Here is an 18,691-nt window from a genome sequence, read left to right on the forward strand (position 1 = left end):
TTGCCAGCATATAACATTACAAAACAATTAAACACAACTAATGCTTTTAAAAATACTAAGTGACGCGATCTATTGCTGGGTTTGTATAGAGGAAAAAGAATCAAGTTACACGTGGACCGCGTGGCCTAATGGATAAGGCGTCTGACTTCGGATCAGAAGATTGAGGGTTCGAGTCCCTTCGTGGTCGAGTGTTTTATTGCTAAAAGTAGGAATATTTTTTCCCGTTGAACTATTCGACATGTTATATAAAGTAATAGAAGAAGAATATACAACAAAGCTAGACATTTTTTAAAGTTCTTTGAGAACTCTAAAAGGTGATGTTATGGGTTTCTTTCCAACAACGCCCCAGTGGCCTAATGGATAAGGCACTGGCCTCCTAAGCCAGGGATTGTGGGTTCGAGTCCCATCTGGGGTGTTTGACTTTTCTCTTTCTACTTCTTAAAAAGAGGAAAATTTCCATTTAAATTTCCATTTAAATTTCACAGTTCTACCGTATCTTATTGCTGCTGTAGCTCTGCTGTCATTTGCCTTTTGCCTACCAAGTTTCCTCATTTCACATCTCGTTAATTTACAAACAAAACGTTGAAGAAATTCTTAAATATTATCATGTGCTTGGTCCTGAATGAAAACAAAGCAAACTCTAAGTCTAGCTTATTTTCCTTAATTCAGTTTTTATTGTGCTGTTTACTTCATTTTCGTGTCTTAAGACCGAAAGTCTTACGCCACCCTCCCGGGCGGAAACCCTCTTTGTAAATATCTGTTTATTAACCGAAACAATTTATGTTACTTGCGTTCAATAGTTACAATTGATACCATTATTGTTAGTTAGTTGGAAAAAAGTTGAAAAGAAGTAGCAGAGTTTAATGATTATATGTGCATCTTTAAAGGCACCTCAGTCAAGGTTCTCCGTTAACAAGCAGAGTGGCGCAGCGGAAGCGTGCTGGGCCCATAACCCAGAGGTCGATGGATCGAAACCATCCTCTGCTAGTTGTCTTTTTTTTTCCTAAGAAAAATTCAGTTCTTTTTTATTTTTTGCTCTATCAATCCAGGCTAAGTACTGTACATTGATCAAGGGCTGTACAGCAGGAGGCGTCGTTTATAAATGTGGTTATAGCTATTGCCAATTTAATCTGTAGTATGCTGAGTTACTTTTGAGTAGATCCGTCCACCCACTATTTTTGCATTTATACTTATGATGTGCTCATGATTTTTTTTTTGGTTTTTACATCTGAAAAGGACAGTAAATAACCTGCAAAAAGCAGATTCTTAAATTGCTGAATAGTTTCCTTACTGTGATTATCATATACATATATACAGTATTAATAAAAACACACACACAGCCTGAATAAATTAAGAATATATATAGATTTTTTATTTTTTACAAAAAATTGTCATCTCTGTGTGTATGTTCAGTTGAATGTGTGTGATCGTCCTGCAAGGGGTTGGAGTCTTGCCCCCGGGTGCGTCTTTCCTCAAGCCCCAAGATAATTTCCGGACCGCTGCGCCATGCACTGGACAAGCCTTTATGAATAGGAAGTGAGTAAAACACACGAACTAGTGCACCATTCTCCTTAGAAAAAACAACAGACAACATATTTTTTAAATATTTATAACTGATACAGAGCATATACAAATAGTGAATACAGCACTGATGCTTATATATTTACACACAAAGAGAACAGCTTTCACTTTCCATTTTAGCAAATTGTCAAATATGGTCTGCCACGTTTAATTCCATCGCGAGACCGATTCTAAACCAGTGAATTCAAGCTTTAATTCTTTTAATTACTACTGCGAAGAGCACCTGTAGTTACTCTGACCTGTTAAATAACAGCACCCTTCTACCTTCTTGTGTAATCTTATGATTGCAAATTTTACAATGTCCCATGTCATGTTTTCCAGCAAACACTGAATATGGTCAGGAGGTCCATATTAAGGCATAAAATGAGGTAGTGCGCTCCATAGAAATTCTGTTCCTCTCAGTCAAAATCCACCTTCCTGCTCTGCTTCAGTGCTGAATGGATCTTCTTCTGTTTGAGCCTCTCCTTGTTCCAGTACTCCAGCCTGTGCGAACGATATTCCGTGGAAAGGGCACACAACGGTCACACACAGGTCTCAACTTCCGTTAAGCATTCTTAAGATGCGACCACAGGATGCTCACTGTATTCTCCATCCGTCACCTGGAGGTACTACCTTGATTTCCTGAGGGCGAGATCTTCCGCGGTGGGCTCGCGTGGTCTCCGGCTCGCCTCCGCAATGATGTCGGAGATCTTCTGCAAACAGTCACTCAGGTTCCGCTGCTGACTTCGACTCGCCTCTGATGTAACCATCAACTCTCCTGCTTTGTTGATGCGATTTTCATTCTTTTCCGTGCCCCCAGCAGGAGATGAAAATATGTAAATGCTGCAGAATACAGCTTGAAATTTAAGATATAAATACCAATGTATTTCACTTCATAAGTCAGAGGGAGGCGTCTGAATCAGCGGGATGTCGCGATAAATGGCAGTCGCTTTCTTGTGTCCGTAGTATCAGGAGAGACACTTTTTAATAAAGGACGAGAATCTAAAACAACCGCTGCAACTTTTGAAAGACGAACCGTTACCTGAGAAAGGATTTTGTTCCTGACTTCCTCCGGAATCCAGTCGGCGGTTTGTACGTGAAACCGGACTTCTACTTTTGTGTTCACTGTAAGACGGGAAAGTAAGAAAACGGTTGTGACCGGACTGCTGTGCGCGGACTGGTCACTGGAATGATTCTGGGTGTAAGACTGCGCTGCACGGCACCGGCGGTGGCGCTGGGGACACCTTTGTTCACGTGCTGACCGCCCGCTCCGCTGCTCCGACTGTAGGTGACGCTCAGGCGACCTGTCCAGGGACACACAAGGCGGGGGTGGGGTGGGGTGGGAAGGGAAGGAAAGGGGACACCACACAGACACACGTGACACATACAGACACACACACACATGCACGCGCACAACATTAACAGCACCGCCACATGGCAAATAATTTCATACGACTCACGTAAAGTTTAATGAAAAATGGTAGCAGAAGCACCTACCCATAGGAATACAAATCTGTCCGCCCTAGAAGAACAGTAGAATTTCACAAGTTATTTCTCCTACATTAATCATCATGCAGGACATGTCACTGTCATGTACTACTTATAGTTCATATTAGCTACTTTACCCGTTTACAATCCTCAGCCTTGCTGCTGTATTTAAAACTCAGGCAAACCAAACGTTTGAACCTGCTGACACCTCCCCCATGTGTTGTGAAACAGGCGCTCAGCGAAGGAAAGGCATTTCTCCGCGCGCAGGCAAACACAGGCCGCGCCGCCTTTACGAGAGCAGCCGCCATTTTGTACAAGCCAATTTACGGCTTTTTCAGTTCCCATGGCAACCCGCACGTCTTTGCGACAAGGCTACTTTTTAGAAATCTTTACAGCAGATGCTTTTTCGGGTGATTTCATTTAGTTTGCATTACTTTGAGAAATCCCAGTGACCATTATTAGTTATTAGAGAGAGTCTGTGAAAGATTATTGCGTGACTCAGACAGCGCGCTCCGTTTAAAAGGCTGCGCATATAATAGAGATGAACCTAAATTAAAACACCAGTTAAAAGAAGTCACTGCTGAAAAGGCGGGCGTACGGTTGTGTTTACAAGTAAACATGGAAAGAAACGCGCGCCATCCTGTGACGGAAAGGCAGGAAAAAGTAGGTAGGTTCCACCGAGATTTGAACTCGGATCGCTGGATTCAGAGTCCAGAGTGCTAACCATTACACCATGGAACCACAGCTGCAATAAACGGCTCCCGACGCTGCTTATATTCACACTCCCGCCGAAGTTTGCGCGCAATTCCTTGAATTGTGTGGTGGTTCTGTGTAGATATATAATACAACGGTTCAAGGTTACAATACAATGGTTTGACTGTGTTCGTGATGCTCGTTAGCCATTTTTACGTGCGTATTTGTTTAGTGTTGTCATTGCAGGAACTCGAGTCGTCTCAAAATTTGCGGAAATAACGGCCGGGAGCCGTCGTTGTGCCAGCGGTAACGCCGAATGAAACATGTATGTATTTTTATTCTCATTTCGCTTTGCAGTTTTTCTGGTACATCTTCTCTCTAATAATATTATCGTATGAATTATGTAAAGTCAACACTAAATTCAGAAACGAAAACGTGTAAGTCAATTGAGAGAGTTGAGTTTAAAATAGAAATTTTCGGAAGAAACTTACGTCTTCCTTCGATAGCTCAGTTGGTAGAGCGGAGGACTGTAGAGGAGGAAACAGGCATCCTTAGGTCGCTGGTTCGAATCCGGCTCGAAGGAGAAGGCGATTTCTTTTCCGCCTTCGGGCACTTATTTCGTGATTACTTTACCTGTGGTTGCACTTTGATTACTTTTATTCATTTAGGTAATAGTTGCATTTTCATTCCTTGCTCACCGACTGCCCCAAATCTGCAACTTATACGTTATATTACCTTGTATTACATGTTATAATATATTGCCGAACTTCTTTCGTAAGCTAATGACTAATTATAATAGGAATATTCGTAACTGCAATTATTCCATTTTCTTATCTGGATCGTAAAAAACATGGTGACCTTTTAAATTTAAAAGGTCATATTTATAGATTTTTAAAAAATTCTCATGTAGATATTGTAACCTGGTATTTATGTGTCTGTGTGTACCGCATTTGCAGTGTCTATATTGCTGTAACCCACTTCTGTTCAGAGGGTAACGAGCGAAAGAATGTTCTGGAAAGGGAAGCGGAACTTGTATTGCACCGCAGGTTAAAGCCTCACTGTGAGCGGAGCAGAAGTCCGTATGTACTGTGGAGGGATCACCGAGAACACATACAAACCATTCCCTCGTGAAAACATACATTTGGAACAGTACTGAGATTTTCTTCATCTTTCTGTAAAGGAATATAGTGAAAGAACCGCATCTCACATGTTTCCTTCATGTTAGGGAACTTATCACATCACTAAGTTCTGTATGGTAATACAGTGGCCATAGGTTCAACAATGGTTATGTGACAAAGCCTTTAACCTTTGCTGTTCTGTAAGCTGTGTGTTTCCTGCGAAGTGCAAACATACACCACATCCTGTCCCTGGATGCACAGTGCAATAACACTGTGCGGCCAACTGTTGCCGTTTAGTTTATGGCACAGTGCTCATGAAAAATGTTAAATTAAGAGTTAAATGTACTGTAACAGTATTTCAATCAATACTCTGCAGTCCACAGTACAGCCAATATTTTTAGCTAAATAACTAGCATTCCTTTATTTCACCAAAAATATTTTTGTATACAAGCTATATGTGCAAAATGTTCTTTATCGGCAAAGAACTTTTATTAATAAAAAAACCCCCACTCATATCCAAGTCAAGCCTTTGACCTGCCAACATTACGTTTAAAGTATAGAGATCAAAAGCATGAGGAAAGCCATGAGATGGGCGTAAACTGTCATTCAGGGGCCTTAGCAGTGACACCACAGTCTGGTTACAATGTCCTCCAGTCAGCTTTTTCAGTTACTCTACACCAGCAACACTCAACATCTGCAACCTTCATCATTGAAGCACTTTCCCAACACACTTAGAATTTTGTTTGGAGCTGAAAGTCTTCTCTTGCAGTCACTTTACTTGATACGCAGTTAAGTTTCATGTGAAGAGAAATATTTCACAGTATTCAGATACACTAGCTTCTGTGTGTGTGTGTGTGTGTGTGTGTGTGTGTGAGAGAGACCCTTGTGATTCCATTCCAGTTTATTACCTGCGACATGAAAAAGAAGCGCTCTCAGTGGGTTTATTGACACTACTAAAAATGACCACATTCTCTCACTTTGTGGACAGAAGCAAGAAACAAGAAATTGTTTAGTCTGAACACTTTAATGGTGATACTGGTGAACAGTTGGTCCAGAACTACATAATTCAAAGAATCTCCAGGCATCGAGAAGTAGCACACAAAATTACCGTCATCAAAAAATTAACTAAATTATAAACTATTCTGATGGAAATATGAAGTATAAAAAGGGGGTTTAAGAAAGTTACACAGCTAGAAGCCTCTGCAGGACAGGTGCATGGAAACTTTTGCCCCAAACAATCAGTGGTCCTGGTGTAGATCCAAGGGTGGGAGGGAAGGAAACGAGCTGTAAACTTGGAGGACAGGGGAAGTGATGAATCCTACTAACATATACTGAAACGCTCCAAGGAAGCAGCGCTCGTCACACTGAAGCACCTTTGGTGAATCATCTCCTTTCCTCCATCTCTGGACATTTACAGGGAGCAGCTTTTATTGGGCCTGCAGGAGTCTAACATTGACACTTCTCTCCAAGCAAAGGAATAAATGCAGAGCTGTTTACAGTAATTAAGCTCCTATTGAAAGCCTGGCAAAAGTATTTGACCAAGTCATAACATAAATGAGAGCTTAATGTTCCTCCTTTTTATATTTTTCGTAAAACCAATTGATGGAAGTGCTGTAGTTGGCCACCAATGGCTGAGGCTTTAAGAGAAGGTATGTCAAGCAAGGCAGTCTCTGCTTTTCCTGAAATGCATCCCTGTTTCTACAACTGGCACTGGCTGAGCTGTCACATGCACACCAATCAAGCATTAACTGAAGAACCAACTAGACCAGTCAAAAACCATTGAAGTGATTACCTAAGCCACTGTCTCTCAAACCTACAAGGCCAAGAGTTTTTTTGCTTGAGCTGCCCAAGAACTGATTCTATTCCACCAGTTCCTATAACAAATCAAGCCAATCACCATCACAGTCAGCAGCAGATGATGCTGATTTTAACCAGATCCTGCCCTGGATGTGCTCTTTTACCCATGAGGGCCAGAGCACCATCTGGGCAATAAGTCGCAGCACTACTGGGACCGATGTTGGGGGTAGACTACATTAAGGCAAAGATAACTTCATTACACGTTTAGCAACTGGACTCAACATTAAGGCCACATGGCAACAGAAAACTAACTGCCAAGACTAATCACTACCAATCGTGTTTCACTAGGGTAATACTTAGGGGAGACGAAAAGGAGGCTTAGAGTTCAACGATTTACAGGGTAAAGGGATTTTCTGCTACAAAGGCAGAAAGGGAGAGGACACTGCCCTGTGCGTGACTTCCCTTTCCCTGGCGGTGTAAGCACCATTTTGACAGCTAACGGCTGGGGCTGACTCTACACTGGCACTTGCAGCAGCAGCTACCAACAGATTGCACAAAACAACAGGCTGGAGTGTAAATAGGGCCAATATTTAATTCTCGGAAAAGGCCACATCTGTCTCCTGGCTAAATAGCTGTGTAAAGATCATCAACCCCTTGCACTTCTACACTGATCTTCTCTAATATCATCTATGTCTGTCCCTGTTTCAATCACTCAGTATAAGGCAGAGGAGGAGCCTGGGTCCCCATTCTTTTTGAACTCCCAAAACCCCAACCTCACTGAAAAGATAAGGGCAATTTTTTTTTTTTTTTGAGGAGAGGGAGGAGCCAGAGAGCAATTCTCTCTCATTCACTGAACACTTCACAAGGCAGATCTTGGTAAAAAATATAGAGATATATATATATATACACACACATATATATATCCAGCATAAAATGAGGAAAAGGGATGCAGGGGAAAGAGGGGAAAAGAGAAAGGGGGTGGGAATGCTCAGGGAAATGGCTGAAAACCAAAAATAACTCATGGGAGGTCACCAATGACAACAAAAATCACCAGCTTCTTCAAAATTGTCTCTCATTACTTTTGAATGTACAATGACCAAAACACAAGTTGGACTCTGAAGTTTGTTTTTGGTCTTTCAAATAAGCTTCCATGCTTCTAGTGGAAGACACCATTTTTGGAGAGGGGCTGGGGGCATATTTATCCCTTCAAGGAGCACAGACTATGTGAGATCAAGGACAGGCAAAATACAGCTGAGCAGTAATGGCTGATTAAGGAGAGTTAAGAGAATGAGAGCAGGGAGGTATCAAACAGAAGGCTAGGGGAACCTGGACGGAGAGATCAGGAAAGAAACTTTGCAGCTACTGTAGTTACGCAGGAAAGTATAAGGGTGATTAAGCTGAGGGGATGGAGGAGAAGTTGGAGACTGGAGATGGAGTATGGGGATTCTGAAGGCAGCTCAGTCATTCCAGTCCTTCTTGATGTGTATGTTCCACTCCCAAGTGAGGTGATCGTGCTTGTCATCATCGGTGAACTTGGACTTGATGTTGTAGCTGCCACGGGCAATCATGCCTTTGGGTGCCTCCTCTAGAGGAGTCAGGAAGTCATACTCTGCGTCCCGGGGCCCATAGCTGCCCACCATGTACTCTGACTTATCAACTAGAGCAAGAGTGAAAAGTTGTTAAAAGCTCAAAAAACAAACCTTGTCATAACATTAAGTGTTAAACATTGGAGCGAATTAAAACAAACCTGCTTGCCAGTCATCCTTATTGCATTGTTTATGAGAATACCATTAAGCAGAAAATAGACTATTTATACCATACTGAATTAACAATACATTGAGCAATGTACATGGTACACACGACAACAGTGAATGAGTATCACCTTGGGTGAATAAGGTGTGGGCTGATAAGTGTTCAGCGGAAGTCACTTTTGGGAGAAGCATCTGCTAAATAAGGAAATGTAAACTACAAACTACTGGAATCACCAGTGAGCACATACACCAGAAGCTCTACCTCAAACACTTCACCATTACGTTGCCAACTCTCAGTAGATTAAAGACCAAGACTAGGCTATGGTTTTACAAAATATTCAGAAATTCTAATCACTAAAGTGACATTTTCCTGTAGCACATTAAGTGGTGTTTTTAAACAGCTAAATGACACTGTGGTGGCAGTAAATGGCCTGGGAGCAGAATCGGCACAAAGCCCACGAGGGAACTTACCCCTCACCCCTTTCCTGTGGGTCTGCTGGATGTACTTGAGTCCCGAAACAATCTCTTTGTTCACCTGTGACAAAGAAGGGGTCAGTATTGTCAAATGGAGTAGTAGCTGTTTCCACAATGTGCACAGGGTCCACAGGAGTGATGTGTATAAAAGGTTGGCTCACATCACTATGTTAATGATTGTATACATTTCAAGATCGATCCAGGAGAGATCCCGCTGGCTGTTTATAAAAGAAATATCTGAAAGCTGAACACACACCTTAAAACTGATCTTTATCCTGTACTCCACTCCTTCCTTCAGAAGGAAACACTGCTTTTTGAAAGCCTCCAGATCTCCTGTTAGAGAAAAGAAAATCGTGTAGCTCACAGTAAGAAGCCACTAGCTCCTCATCTGAAACCCAGGTCAAAGCTAAAGAAAACCATACAACGGTGATGCATTTGAAGCAGTGCACCACAGCATAATTTTACGTGACCCCAAGGCATAGTCTTTACCTTCTGACTGACAAGTTAATTACCTTGCAGATCAAGGACCAGAGGAGCAGGTGCACTCTCACAAACCAGAGTCAGCCGTGTGACTTGGACATTTGGCACTTTGGGATCTGCAAAAATACCACATGCATTTCACTGATCCATTTATACAACTTCAAAATGATAGGAAACACTCTAGAAAGGTTCTGTATTGTGCTCTGTAACTCTTACAGTGCTCTAAAACAGCTTGCCAGAAAATGTAACCATAAAACATAATGCAAGTATTAGTCTTCTATACTGACAAGCCTTCATGCAGGTGCATGTGCAAGCAGTGAGCCGCAAATATAGCTTGCATGAGGTAATTGTTTGACATCCATCTTTTAGAGTAGCTAAATTAATAGTTGTTTAGCATGAAGTGTTACAACATATACCATATGAGGAAGTATGCACTAATTCAGAGCATATACATCAGATTCTTCCACCATCTAACCAGAGGGCCAAAAACAGGTCACTCCTTCTGAGGAGCTCCCAGCATGGACAGACTTAATCACAGCAGCCTTTTTAGAAACAAGAGCTCAGGAGAGCTCCATATCTCAGTGCAGCAGCCTCGTGCTTAGGCTTAAGCAGGAGTGGGAACAGGAACCCACCTGACATAACTGTCACTTTCCCCAGAAGGGCTTCCTTGTACTTGCACAGGCTTTCGTCATCCTTGTCCAGCTCCTGGATCTCCTGCAGGCTCTTTTGGGCTGGGGGGCGATAGTTCACAGACTCTTTGTCCTCGTTTTCTGCAGCAATGGCCGCTAGCTGCTCAGGGGTGGGCTCATGCTCAGCCATGGTGCTTTTAAGGGCTGAGGTGGGAAGAATGATGCAGAGCAGTAGAAGGTGAGGTCAGTGTTATTGTACTTATTGCCAGCTACTCTGTCAAAGACCCAGCCAATCAGTCCACGCACTGCCAAACACTTTTCCCGCAGTACATGCCATCGATAACGGGGACAGAAACCAAGTCAGATGCAAAAGCAGAGCTGCTGAAATATGGGCCAACTAGAGTGGTTTGGCTTCAGTTGTTCTGATGTTTCCAAAATCACTGCTCACCAGGGTCCTCTGTGCAGATGCATAACTCCAGCTGCCAAGAACTCCACTGCAGCAGATACTTAAAAATAACTTCTGAATATTTGAGTAGTTTGTTCCATTTAAGATAACTTTATTCAAAGTAGTGTGAAACAAACAAAAAAAAAAATTCAGTGGCTGAAAGCCTCTTTTCACTAAATTATCCTAGAGGAAATATCCTTAAAATGAGACTTTGAGGGATTTGAGAAACATTAACTATTTTACATTATACCTTCATGTTAAGCCATCAGAGTGGGTGAGAAATGGACTGTGAAGAATAAGCTGCTGTGTATCTGAAAAACTTAGAAGCTTTATAGCAAAAGAACACAGACTGCACCCTACTAAGGTCTTAGTTGGAAACAGGCACATTCCTAAACATAGGGTTTTTTTTAATCAGTGTTGATGGACACCTGCTTGGTTTCACTGAAAACATTACAAAACAACATTTATTTCATGCTCAATCTACCCAAATGCTACCATACTAGGTGAAAAAAACAAATGTTGAGAGGAAAGTCTTATGAAACTGGACTGTTTTAAGATGTTTTAACATCGTTGAACTAGTTCTGCACAAGGAAAAAAAATCTTAGATAATTGCTTTATTATAGTGTTAAGTTAGGAATAAAACATCTTTTCCGATTATAAAAGAAATACAAATACAAAAATAAGCCGTGTGATTAACTGCTGTCCTATTTACCTCGAAAATCGCAAACTGAAGAACAACGAGTAAAAGCAGAGGGGCGGGGGGGAAGAGCAGAGATTCTAGAATATTGGGGCGGGTTTCAAGCTACACTACAACACTGTAAAAATACCACTCACTGGCAAATGGAGCACAGATGCATTTCTTGGCTGCACACAGCTACGTACTGACAAGTACATGCTCTACTTTTCAACATTTTAGTACCGAAGACTGTGATATAACATGAATGGCAAAGAGCAAAAAAGTAAGACTTCAAAAACTCAAGAAAAGACATGGTGTGTTTTGTCAGGTGCTTCTGCTACTGTCCTACATTGCAAGGCCTGAACAATAACCATTAGCATCATAAAACATGGAAGCAAAATGCATAAGCAATGTTCCCATGTTGACACCACTGTCAAGTGGTTCAAGTTTACATAGTAGAACAGTATCCAAAACGCACTGTAGTGTCCAAATTCACACACCGCATTAAAGACAGCTCACTTCCAGCCAAGTTTAAGGTGTGTCGACATGACGACCCACCGCAGAAAACTGCAGATAAACACCACAGCTTTTCATAATAAAGTATGTCAGCAATGAAGACATGAGATGCAGAAGTAGGGGGCAGGAGGTAGCGTAGTGGTTAGAGCTACTGCCTTCACATTTATTCATGTACCTGACGCTTTTCTCCAAAGCAACTTACAACATTAAGGTCACGATTTTTACAGTTACAAGCTTACAATTATTTACCCATTTATACAGCCATCTTAATTTTTATTTTTATTTTTTAACTGAAGGATTTTAGGGTAAGTAACTTGCTCAGGGGTATGATAACCGGAGGTGGGGATTAAACCTGCAACTTTTGGATCCAGAATCAGCAGCATTAACATTTACACTAGGAGTTGTCCCCTTATGACCCAACAGTTGCAGGTTCAAATCCCAGCTGTAGTACCCTTGAGCAAGGCACTTACCCCAAATTGCTCCAGTAAAATTACCCAGCTGTATAAATGAGTAAATAATTGTAAGTAGCATAACGGTGTAAGTTGTTTTGGAGAAAAGTGTCAGTTGAATAAATGTAAAAGTTGGCGTAGAACATGCAGCCTTTTGATGTATGTATGTATGGATGAGTGACCCAGTGTAAGTAGTGTATCTAGCAGTGTAAGTCACCTTGATGAATAAGGTGTATGGGCTGATAGCACTACATAGTATCCACTGTAAGTCGCTTTGGAGAAAAGCGTCTGCTAAATAAATGTAAATGTAAGTAGTTTAGTCACTTGACCCAACTTGCATATCCAGTTGGTGGAAGTCACGTGGGAAAAACCACTTCAGGACACACCCAACAATGAAATGTACACCATTTTCAGCTCATTCACTACAGAAGTAAAAAGAAAGAAGAAAAAAAACATCCATTCTGTCAATAAGAGGCATGACCATTTTCTTTGAACATGTGTGGTCATGGTTACGGTTTCTTGTTCAAAATCAGCAGTCACTCAACTAAGACATTTTGAGATTTAAACATGTGTTTCCTGTGATACTAGTGATTATTATTGTTAGTACCCATTCAGTTCCAACATAACCACTGTGAATGTTGACAGACTGGCATCCCATCCAGTGCCTTGCCTAGCGCCCTATGCTTCCTGGAAAAGCTCCAGACTGCAGGACACTAAAGACAAGCAGTGACTGACAGAGCGAATACTGCATGACAGCCCATTTGAACAGCAACAAATTGCGTTGACCACTAACATAACTAGAGAAAGATGGGTAATAATAAGGGAAATAGCCTCCAGCAAAGGTGCAAACACTCAGGTCTGCTGCAATGTGTCCAAACAGAAACCTGACACAGTGCAGCACAATGGAATTCCACACCACCTGAGCGTAGGGGGACTGGGACGTGGATTCCAACATAATTCACCTATATTAAAAAAAAAAAAGTAGTATATTCATTTACATTTCTCTCCTTCTGTTGGTGTAATGAACTTTTTTTGCACTGTTCTCAGATGTATGTCACTTTGCAGACACACACCTGATAAATGTAAATTTAGCTGACTTTTGTCCAAAACAACTCATGTTGTTAGACTACCTACAATTAATTGCCCATACAGCAGGGTCATTTTAGGAGAGCAAGTTACAGTAAGTAGCTTGCTAATGAGTAAGAGCAGCAGGCAAAATTCAAACCTGCAACTTTCACATCCAAAGGAGGCAGTTCTATCTATTCCCCCCCCCTTTCCAAACAAATGTTAAGGAACATTAAGTGACATTACATCAGTGCAGTTCACTGCACACCATGCTACAATTCAATTCATACAAACATCTGCATTTACAACATTTTACAATGGCCAGTATAGCCTAAGGCTTAAGACTCCGGTGTCAGACAAGCCTAGGAGGTACTTACAGGTTCCTTATTCAAGGCAACTCAGAAGAAACTGTTAATTATGTTCCACCATAAGAAATATCCCACTCTCTCAGCAGAAAATATAGCTCAACCTCAAAAAGCAAATGAGTCTTCATACAAATAATTCTTCCAGCTTCTGCAACACAAGGACTCTGGAAGTTTGCATGTGCCAATTTAAACCAGACAAACAATATCAAGCAAACAAGAGCATGCTTAGATTATTATTGGCTTTTTTTTGTAAATGGTTACCCAACAAGACCTTCTGCATTTCACTCATTTGTGCAGCTGGGTATTTTTACTGCAGCAAGCCACAGTAGTATGCCTAAGCACACTTCAGCAGTAAAAAGAAAGGTTTGAAACGGCAGCTTTCGGGTTACAATGCTTGTCTAACAGCTATGCTACCCGCTACCCTGATCTGTTCATTTCATGTAGACTGAAGAGAATTACTATAGTACAATGAAATAAAAAACAGGACAGTAAATCCCAAAATGGGTGGTCATTAGTTTATGAAAGTTATACTTTATCAGGTTCTTCATAACTAACATTTGGGTAAGATTCCTCAGACTTACCTCAACAAGAGACACCTAACAAAAGTAGGAAACATTTTCAACTTACATAAACCAAGACGACCATCAGATAAGCCCTACTTTTTTCACACTAATTCCGAGGGAAGAATTTACAGAAAAACAAATTAACTTAGGATAAACAATTTTAAAATACTGTACAATACATACAATCACTTTGTGCAAAGGACTTCCAATGTGTGTTACAATACAGAAAATGTAGAGAATGAACTACTTAGAGTTGTGCTCAACTCTGCCTTTGCCCTTTCCCATTCACAAAATCATGCACAATGTTTTGTTTATTGTTGGGAGGAAGTTGTATTTTGTAGGGGGTGCCAATAAAGGTATCAAGTGTTTAATGCTTATGACTAGCCCAGCCAATTAAAAACCACACTTACATCAAACAAGAAAAAAGTGTCAAGTCCTTCAGGGCTCTCAGCTGTCAATGACCCATTTTGTCTGAACTGCAGATTACTGTATATGACAAGAAAAAACAATGAGGGGCAAGACAAGAGCTGATGTGACGAAGCCTGTTTTCCAGGGGCTTCAAAGCTCAGTCAACAACCTCCATGTCTGTTAAACTCAGTGAATGGCAAAGGCTGAGAGCTGGATCTTATTTTCCTTAAGAATTCACAAATTTGCCAAAGGGAATTTACACATGTACCCTACTAGCTTCAAGCCTACCTGAAAAGCAGATGACTATAGTCAGGGAAGGGGGATTGACTCCATGGTTTTTATTTGGGTTGCAGTCTAGATCTTTTTCCAGAATAAGCTACAGAAAGACTTGTAATGCTCCCCTTGACAACATTACCCACCATAAAAACTTGATGTATGACAAATTCAAGTGCATAAGCTAGCACGCACAGCTCTGTGGGATGATGGTACTACTATGCAGATTTTGTGTCAAAGCTTTAAACTCCTGTAATGCATCTTTTTCTTTGCCACAAATGCAGGCAAAGAGAGAAACTATTGCTTTCTGCATTTACTATATAATTACAAGACACTAAAAGCAAAAGTCATGAAAAAGCATGTATACAAACAAGTTAAATTTTTAATAATCTTACTGCCTACAAGTCAAATTATGCTGTACTTAATACAAAATGCTAATTTTAAATTCATGCTCCCCCTTATGAACCCAGTTAAGACAAAAAAAAAATACACTGAGAGAAACTAACAGTAGTTTTGCATAGTTGCCAAAAAAAACTGCAAACCCTGACACTGCCTATATAGGACACGCTGCCGTGAATAACCTCAAGGTCCACTTTCTAAGGTAAAGGCTCTCTCCTGCCACCAGATATTATTTATGCTGACAGTTCTCCTTCCTGATGCAGAAGATGCACCACCAGCAGAGCTCTGTTCTCAATCCACTTTTTCCAAAGTCTGCACTAACAGTCGAGAGGTTCTTCAGAGATGCCTTGGACATCAGAAAAATGCACCTTTCAATGATGTTTTGACAACCACCTACAACACTTAGCAGCTCAGGATCAAAATGCCAATGAGGTTTAATTGTATATTCAGACAAATCCCCCCAATAAATGGCCCACTTTCCACCTGAACAATGCCTACAACTTATGTTTGAACTAGAACCTCTAAAGAAGGTTTTGGAAGCTGCCATGTAAAATGGACACAAATTCCTTGTAAGAGCTGGAGAATATTCAGTAGTTTTTATCTAAATAAGTAAGGGATAAGATTATGGAAAGAGAACGCAAAACATTAAATGGCAAACTTAAAAGTACTGCAAAATCTTGAGCATTTTCTACTGGCACATGGTATAGTGCAAGTGCTGCCCAGTATACCTTTGCCTCATTTTTAATTCAATTAATTTACCTTTCTGTATTACTGAACCCTTAAATACAGTGTAAACAGTAAACTGGTGTTAAAATGTAAACGCAAACATAATTCTGATTGGAAACTACTCTTTCAGAACAATTTTTCCACAAAAATGCATTCCAAGAACTTGAGGCACACTGCCTGTGAAAGAAAAGCAATGAATAAATTCCATGCAGATTTTAAATTAATTTCATTGTAACACTGTCTACAGTAAAGACAGAATGACCAGTAACTAAGGTCATTATTCACCCCCCCCCCAAAAAAAAAAGAAAAAATCACTGACTGTGTCCAGGACAGCATTCTGTAACAATAACTAAATTCTGATTTTGCTCAAGCAAATGTTCTTTTACTTGGTAATTAACACCCTGTGCACTCAAAGGGATGCGTTGCTGATGTGAAGACCCAGTGCACTGAGATTTCTGGGTCAGGAACATCACAGCTAACCCAAAATATGTCCACCATGGCACTAGCGGATCCTCATTTCAATTACATCGACACCTTTCTAATATGAAACCAGTTGTTTCTGGTACTCCGTGGAGTGCTAACAACAAACGTTTACATCCCTCTATACAAAATATGAGAATTTGTGCCACACATCCTGACTTACTGTTCCAGCATACAGACAGCCGCATTTACATTTATTCATTCAGCAGAGACTTTTCTCCAAAGCGACATACATCTCAGAAGAAGTTCAACCAGAAACATACGAGCTGGTGCTCTACTGGTTAGTGTGGGCCACTGCTGTGCTCCAGACTTACCTGGATCAGGAGCAGAGCCAAAAGGCCATTAACTACATTACCACAGATCAGCTAATCACTGCTTTACACATAACACTTTCACACTGGTCTCTGTAAAACCAGGAATGATGCACCCTGTAACCAGACTCTAAAAGCCACTTTCACTAAACAAAAGTATCTGAGACAATCTTCAATGAAGATCACAGAATCAATGAATGAACTTCAGGGAATGTCAATGGTACTTGGGTTGATCTTTAACAACCATCAACATAAGAATCACAATAAATCCTAAGGTGAACATGTGAAAAGCATGCAGCTTTAGTCGACCAACAGGAAGGAATATTCACACAACTGGATCCATCCTATACATGAAGCCCACCTTGACCAAATGGAGCCCCCCCCCCCAAAGCCACGAAGGGTTTCAGTTCAAAAAGTTAAAATAAAGGCCTAAGTTCAAAGGGGTACACTAGTCTTACTGCCCCACCGTCCTTCTCAGCAGCGTATGAAGGAGCAGCACTTCCGCGAGAGAGAAGTTTAGCAACGACGCCGGGCAGTAAATATGTCGCCACCGCGGTTGTGCGCGAAGGAAGTGGCGAAAGAAATAGTTGTTCAGGAGTCTTTTAGTAGAACTTTTCAAAAAGAAGAAGAAGGGGGGGGAACAAAACTTTGGACCAGGCAGCATGATCCGTGTTAGAACGCGAATCTCATATTGTGCGATGTTGGAGTCGCACCGGCCGACACCGCCCCGGCGCGAGAGAAGGGCCTAGAAATCGCGTGCGTCGTCAGACAGGAAGTGGATTTTTTAAAAATCGGGTCAGCGGCAGGAGGACATCGAGCGCGAGCGCTAAAACGTCACTTTTAAGGTGACTTCTGATACTCTCACCAATACCTAGGCTAAATGGTCGTATAACGTGATTTATGACACAGCAAAAACTTGATGTGATACACGTCTCCATCTCCGACATCCTTCATGTTCATCCGGTTAAAACAAAAGGGCCAACCCAGGCTGAATCGTGAATGTGCAAAATTAAGTTGATGCAAATTAATAAAGCAGGTTGTAGGATAACTAAATCGGACATAATAGAGAAAAACTGGTTGCGATAAAACCTTCTCGGAGTCATTATTACTAAGTATAGTGGATAATTAATCGGTTCTAACTACACAATTCCTACTTTGGAACTACTAGTCTGGTGTAATATTGATTTAAGTGCTGCCCCATGTTCCAGTCAAATGCTAAAATAGTTTAAGCACCGATTTATTACACACTGCGCCGTCGCCCTGCCCCAGCTCTGGAAACAGGAAATTAAGTAACAACCGAGCAACACACAGCAAGCAAGTAAAATAAATCAGAACCAGATAATGTGTGTTGAGAGACACCGCTTACAAGGAGAATCATGGAAAATGAGGAACTAGTAGTAGTAGTAGTAGTAGTACGTTTAGACAGACAAGCCAAGGCTTCAAGGAGGTGAACTCTGCTTTGTTCGTGCTGTACGGCGCTGGAAGGCCTCCAGTCTGAGCCTGGTATCCCGCACCGAGAGTCAGCAGTCCGGCGGAGCGGAGGTCCGCAAACTACACGGAAAAGTCTATGTACACGAGAAGAGCACACGGTGGGGCCAGGCAGACGGTCGACTGAAGTGAAAGCACAAGTGAAGTGAACTCCGCGCGAGTTAGTGCACGGTAGCTAGCTGCACACTAATGGTGACAAGTGAGAGGACAGGTGAGGTGAGCAAAGAATGGTGCGCTGAGCAACACAGCGCAGACAGCACGCCAGTTTCACACAACGTAAATAATCAGAAGCCCCACTTTAAACTTAGCCAACGACAAATTCATACAAAATGTAACTCTCTGTTCTTGAGCAGACTTCCTTCCTAACTGAGATGAGGCGCTGCTTACCGATTTACCGGAGCTCAAACTCTAAGTACTTCAGCTGCCGCGCTCCGCCGGGCTAGAATGGCGATGAGAGAGTGGAGCCGCCCGCGCGACACACTTCCGGGACTTGAATCGCGCACAACCGCCGCTGTTTGACCGGGGCCCAGGAGGCGC

At 41.6% G+C, this 18,691-nt stretch overlaps 2 protein-coding genes and 4 non-coding genes across 6 annotated transcripts; 3 read left to right on the forward strand and 3 right to left on the reverse strand.

Moving 5' to 3' along the window:
* The first annotated feature begins 114 nt into the window (after positions 1-114).
* Positions 115-187, forward strand: trnar-ucg (transfer RNA arginine (anticodon UCG)). Its single transcript has one exon. It is a non-coding gene; the product is annotated as a tRNA-Arg (tRNA).
* Positions 188-342: 155 nt separating this feature from the next.
* Positions 343-415, forward strand: trnar-ccu (transfer RNA arginine (anticodon CCU)). The gene has a single exon. It is a non-coding gene; the product is annotated as a tRNA-Arg (tRNA).
* A 998-nt stretch (positions 416-1,413) lies between these two features.
* mrpl58 (mitochondrial ribosomal protein L58) lies at positions 1,414-3,360 on the reverse strand. The gene is made up of 6 exons (XM_018761688.1): positions 3,186-3,360; positions 3,058-3,082; positions 2,805-2,864; positions 2,603-2,685; positions 2,194-2,363; positions 1,414-2,064 (listed from the first exon to the last, which is right to left on the reverse strand). Exons 1-6 carry the CDS (start codon positions 3,354-3,356, stop codon positions 1,980-1,982), a joined length of 594 nt encoding a protein of 197 aa, XP_018617204.1. The 5' UTR covers positions 3,357-3,360; the 3' UTR covers positions 1,414-1,979.
* A 357-nt stretch (positions 3,361-3,717) lies between these two features.
* On the reverse strand, positions 3,718-3,789 carry trnaq-cug (transfer RNA glutamine (anticodon CUG)). Its single transcript has one exon. It is a non-coding gene; the product is annotated as a tRNA-Gln (tRNA).
* A 448-nt stretch (positions 3,790-4,237) lies between these two features.
* Positions 4,238-4,324, forward strand: trnay-gua (transfer RNA tyrosine (anticodon GUA)). The gene is given in 2 exon segments: positions 4,238-4,274; positions 4,289-4,324. It is a non-coding gene; the product is annotated as a tRNA-Tyr (tRNA).
* Positions 4,325-5,856: 1,532 nt separating this feature from the next.
* LOC108940163 (rho GDP-dissociation inhibitor 1) lies at positions 5,857-18,684 on the reverse strand. The gene is made up of 6 exons (XM_018762130.2): positions 18,542-18,684; positions 9,994-10,194; positions 9,394-9,477; positions 9,138-9,214; positions 8,879-8,942; positions 5,857-8,313 (listed from the first exon to the last, which is right to left on the reverse strand). The coding sequence occupies exons 2-6, from the start codon at positions 10,178-10,180 to the stop codon at positions 8,114-8,116; spliced, it is 612 nt and encodes a 203-aa protein (XP_018617646.2). The 5' UTR covers positions 10,181-10,194; positions 18,542-18,684; the 3' UTR covers positions 5,857-8,113.
* Between the last annotated feature and the right edge of the window lie 7 nt (positions 18,685-18,691).

Source organism: Scleropages formosus, chromosome 20 (assembly GCF_900964775.1).
Source record: "Scleropages formosus chromosome 20, fSclFor1.1, whole genome shotgun sequence".
NCBI lineage: Eukaryota > Metazoa > Chordata > Actinopteri > Osteoglossiformes > Osteoglossidae > Scleropages > Scleropages formosus.

What these genes read in the sequence shown, in the direction of transcription:
- LOC108940163 (XM_018762130.2), bottom strand. Translation starts at nt 10,180, where the DNA reads ATGGCTGAGCATGAGCCCACCCCTGAGCAGCTAGCGGCCATTGCTGCA. An exon ending in TCTGGTCCTTGATCTGCAAG is followed by an intron (nt 9,215 to 9,393) that starts GTAATTAACTTG and finishes TTTCTCTAACAG; the next exon opens with GAGATCTGGAGGCTTTCAAA. An exon ending in GGATAAAGATCAGTTTTAAG is followed by an intron (nt 8,943 to 9,137) that starts GTGTGTGTTCAG and finishes TCTTTGTCACAG; the next exon opens with GTGAACAAAGAGATTGTTTC.
- mrpl58 (XM_018761688.1), bottom strand. Translation starts at nt 3,356, where the DNA reads ATGGCGGCTGCTCTCGTAAAGGCGGCGCGGCCTGTGTTTGCCTGCGCG. An exon ending in AGGCTGAGGATTGTAAACGG is followed by an intron (nt 3,083 to 3,185) that starts GTAAAGTAGCTA and finishes CTGTTCTTCTAG; the next exon opens with GGCGGACAGATTTGTATTCC. An exon ending in CGGTCAGCACGTGAACAAAG is followed by an intron (nt 2,686 to 2,804) that starts GTGTCCCCAGCG and finishes CCCGTCTTACAG; the next exon opens with TGAACACAAAAGTAGAAGTC.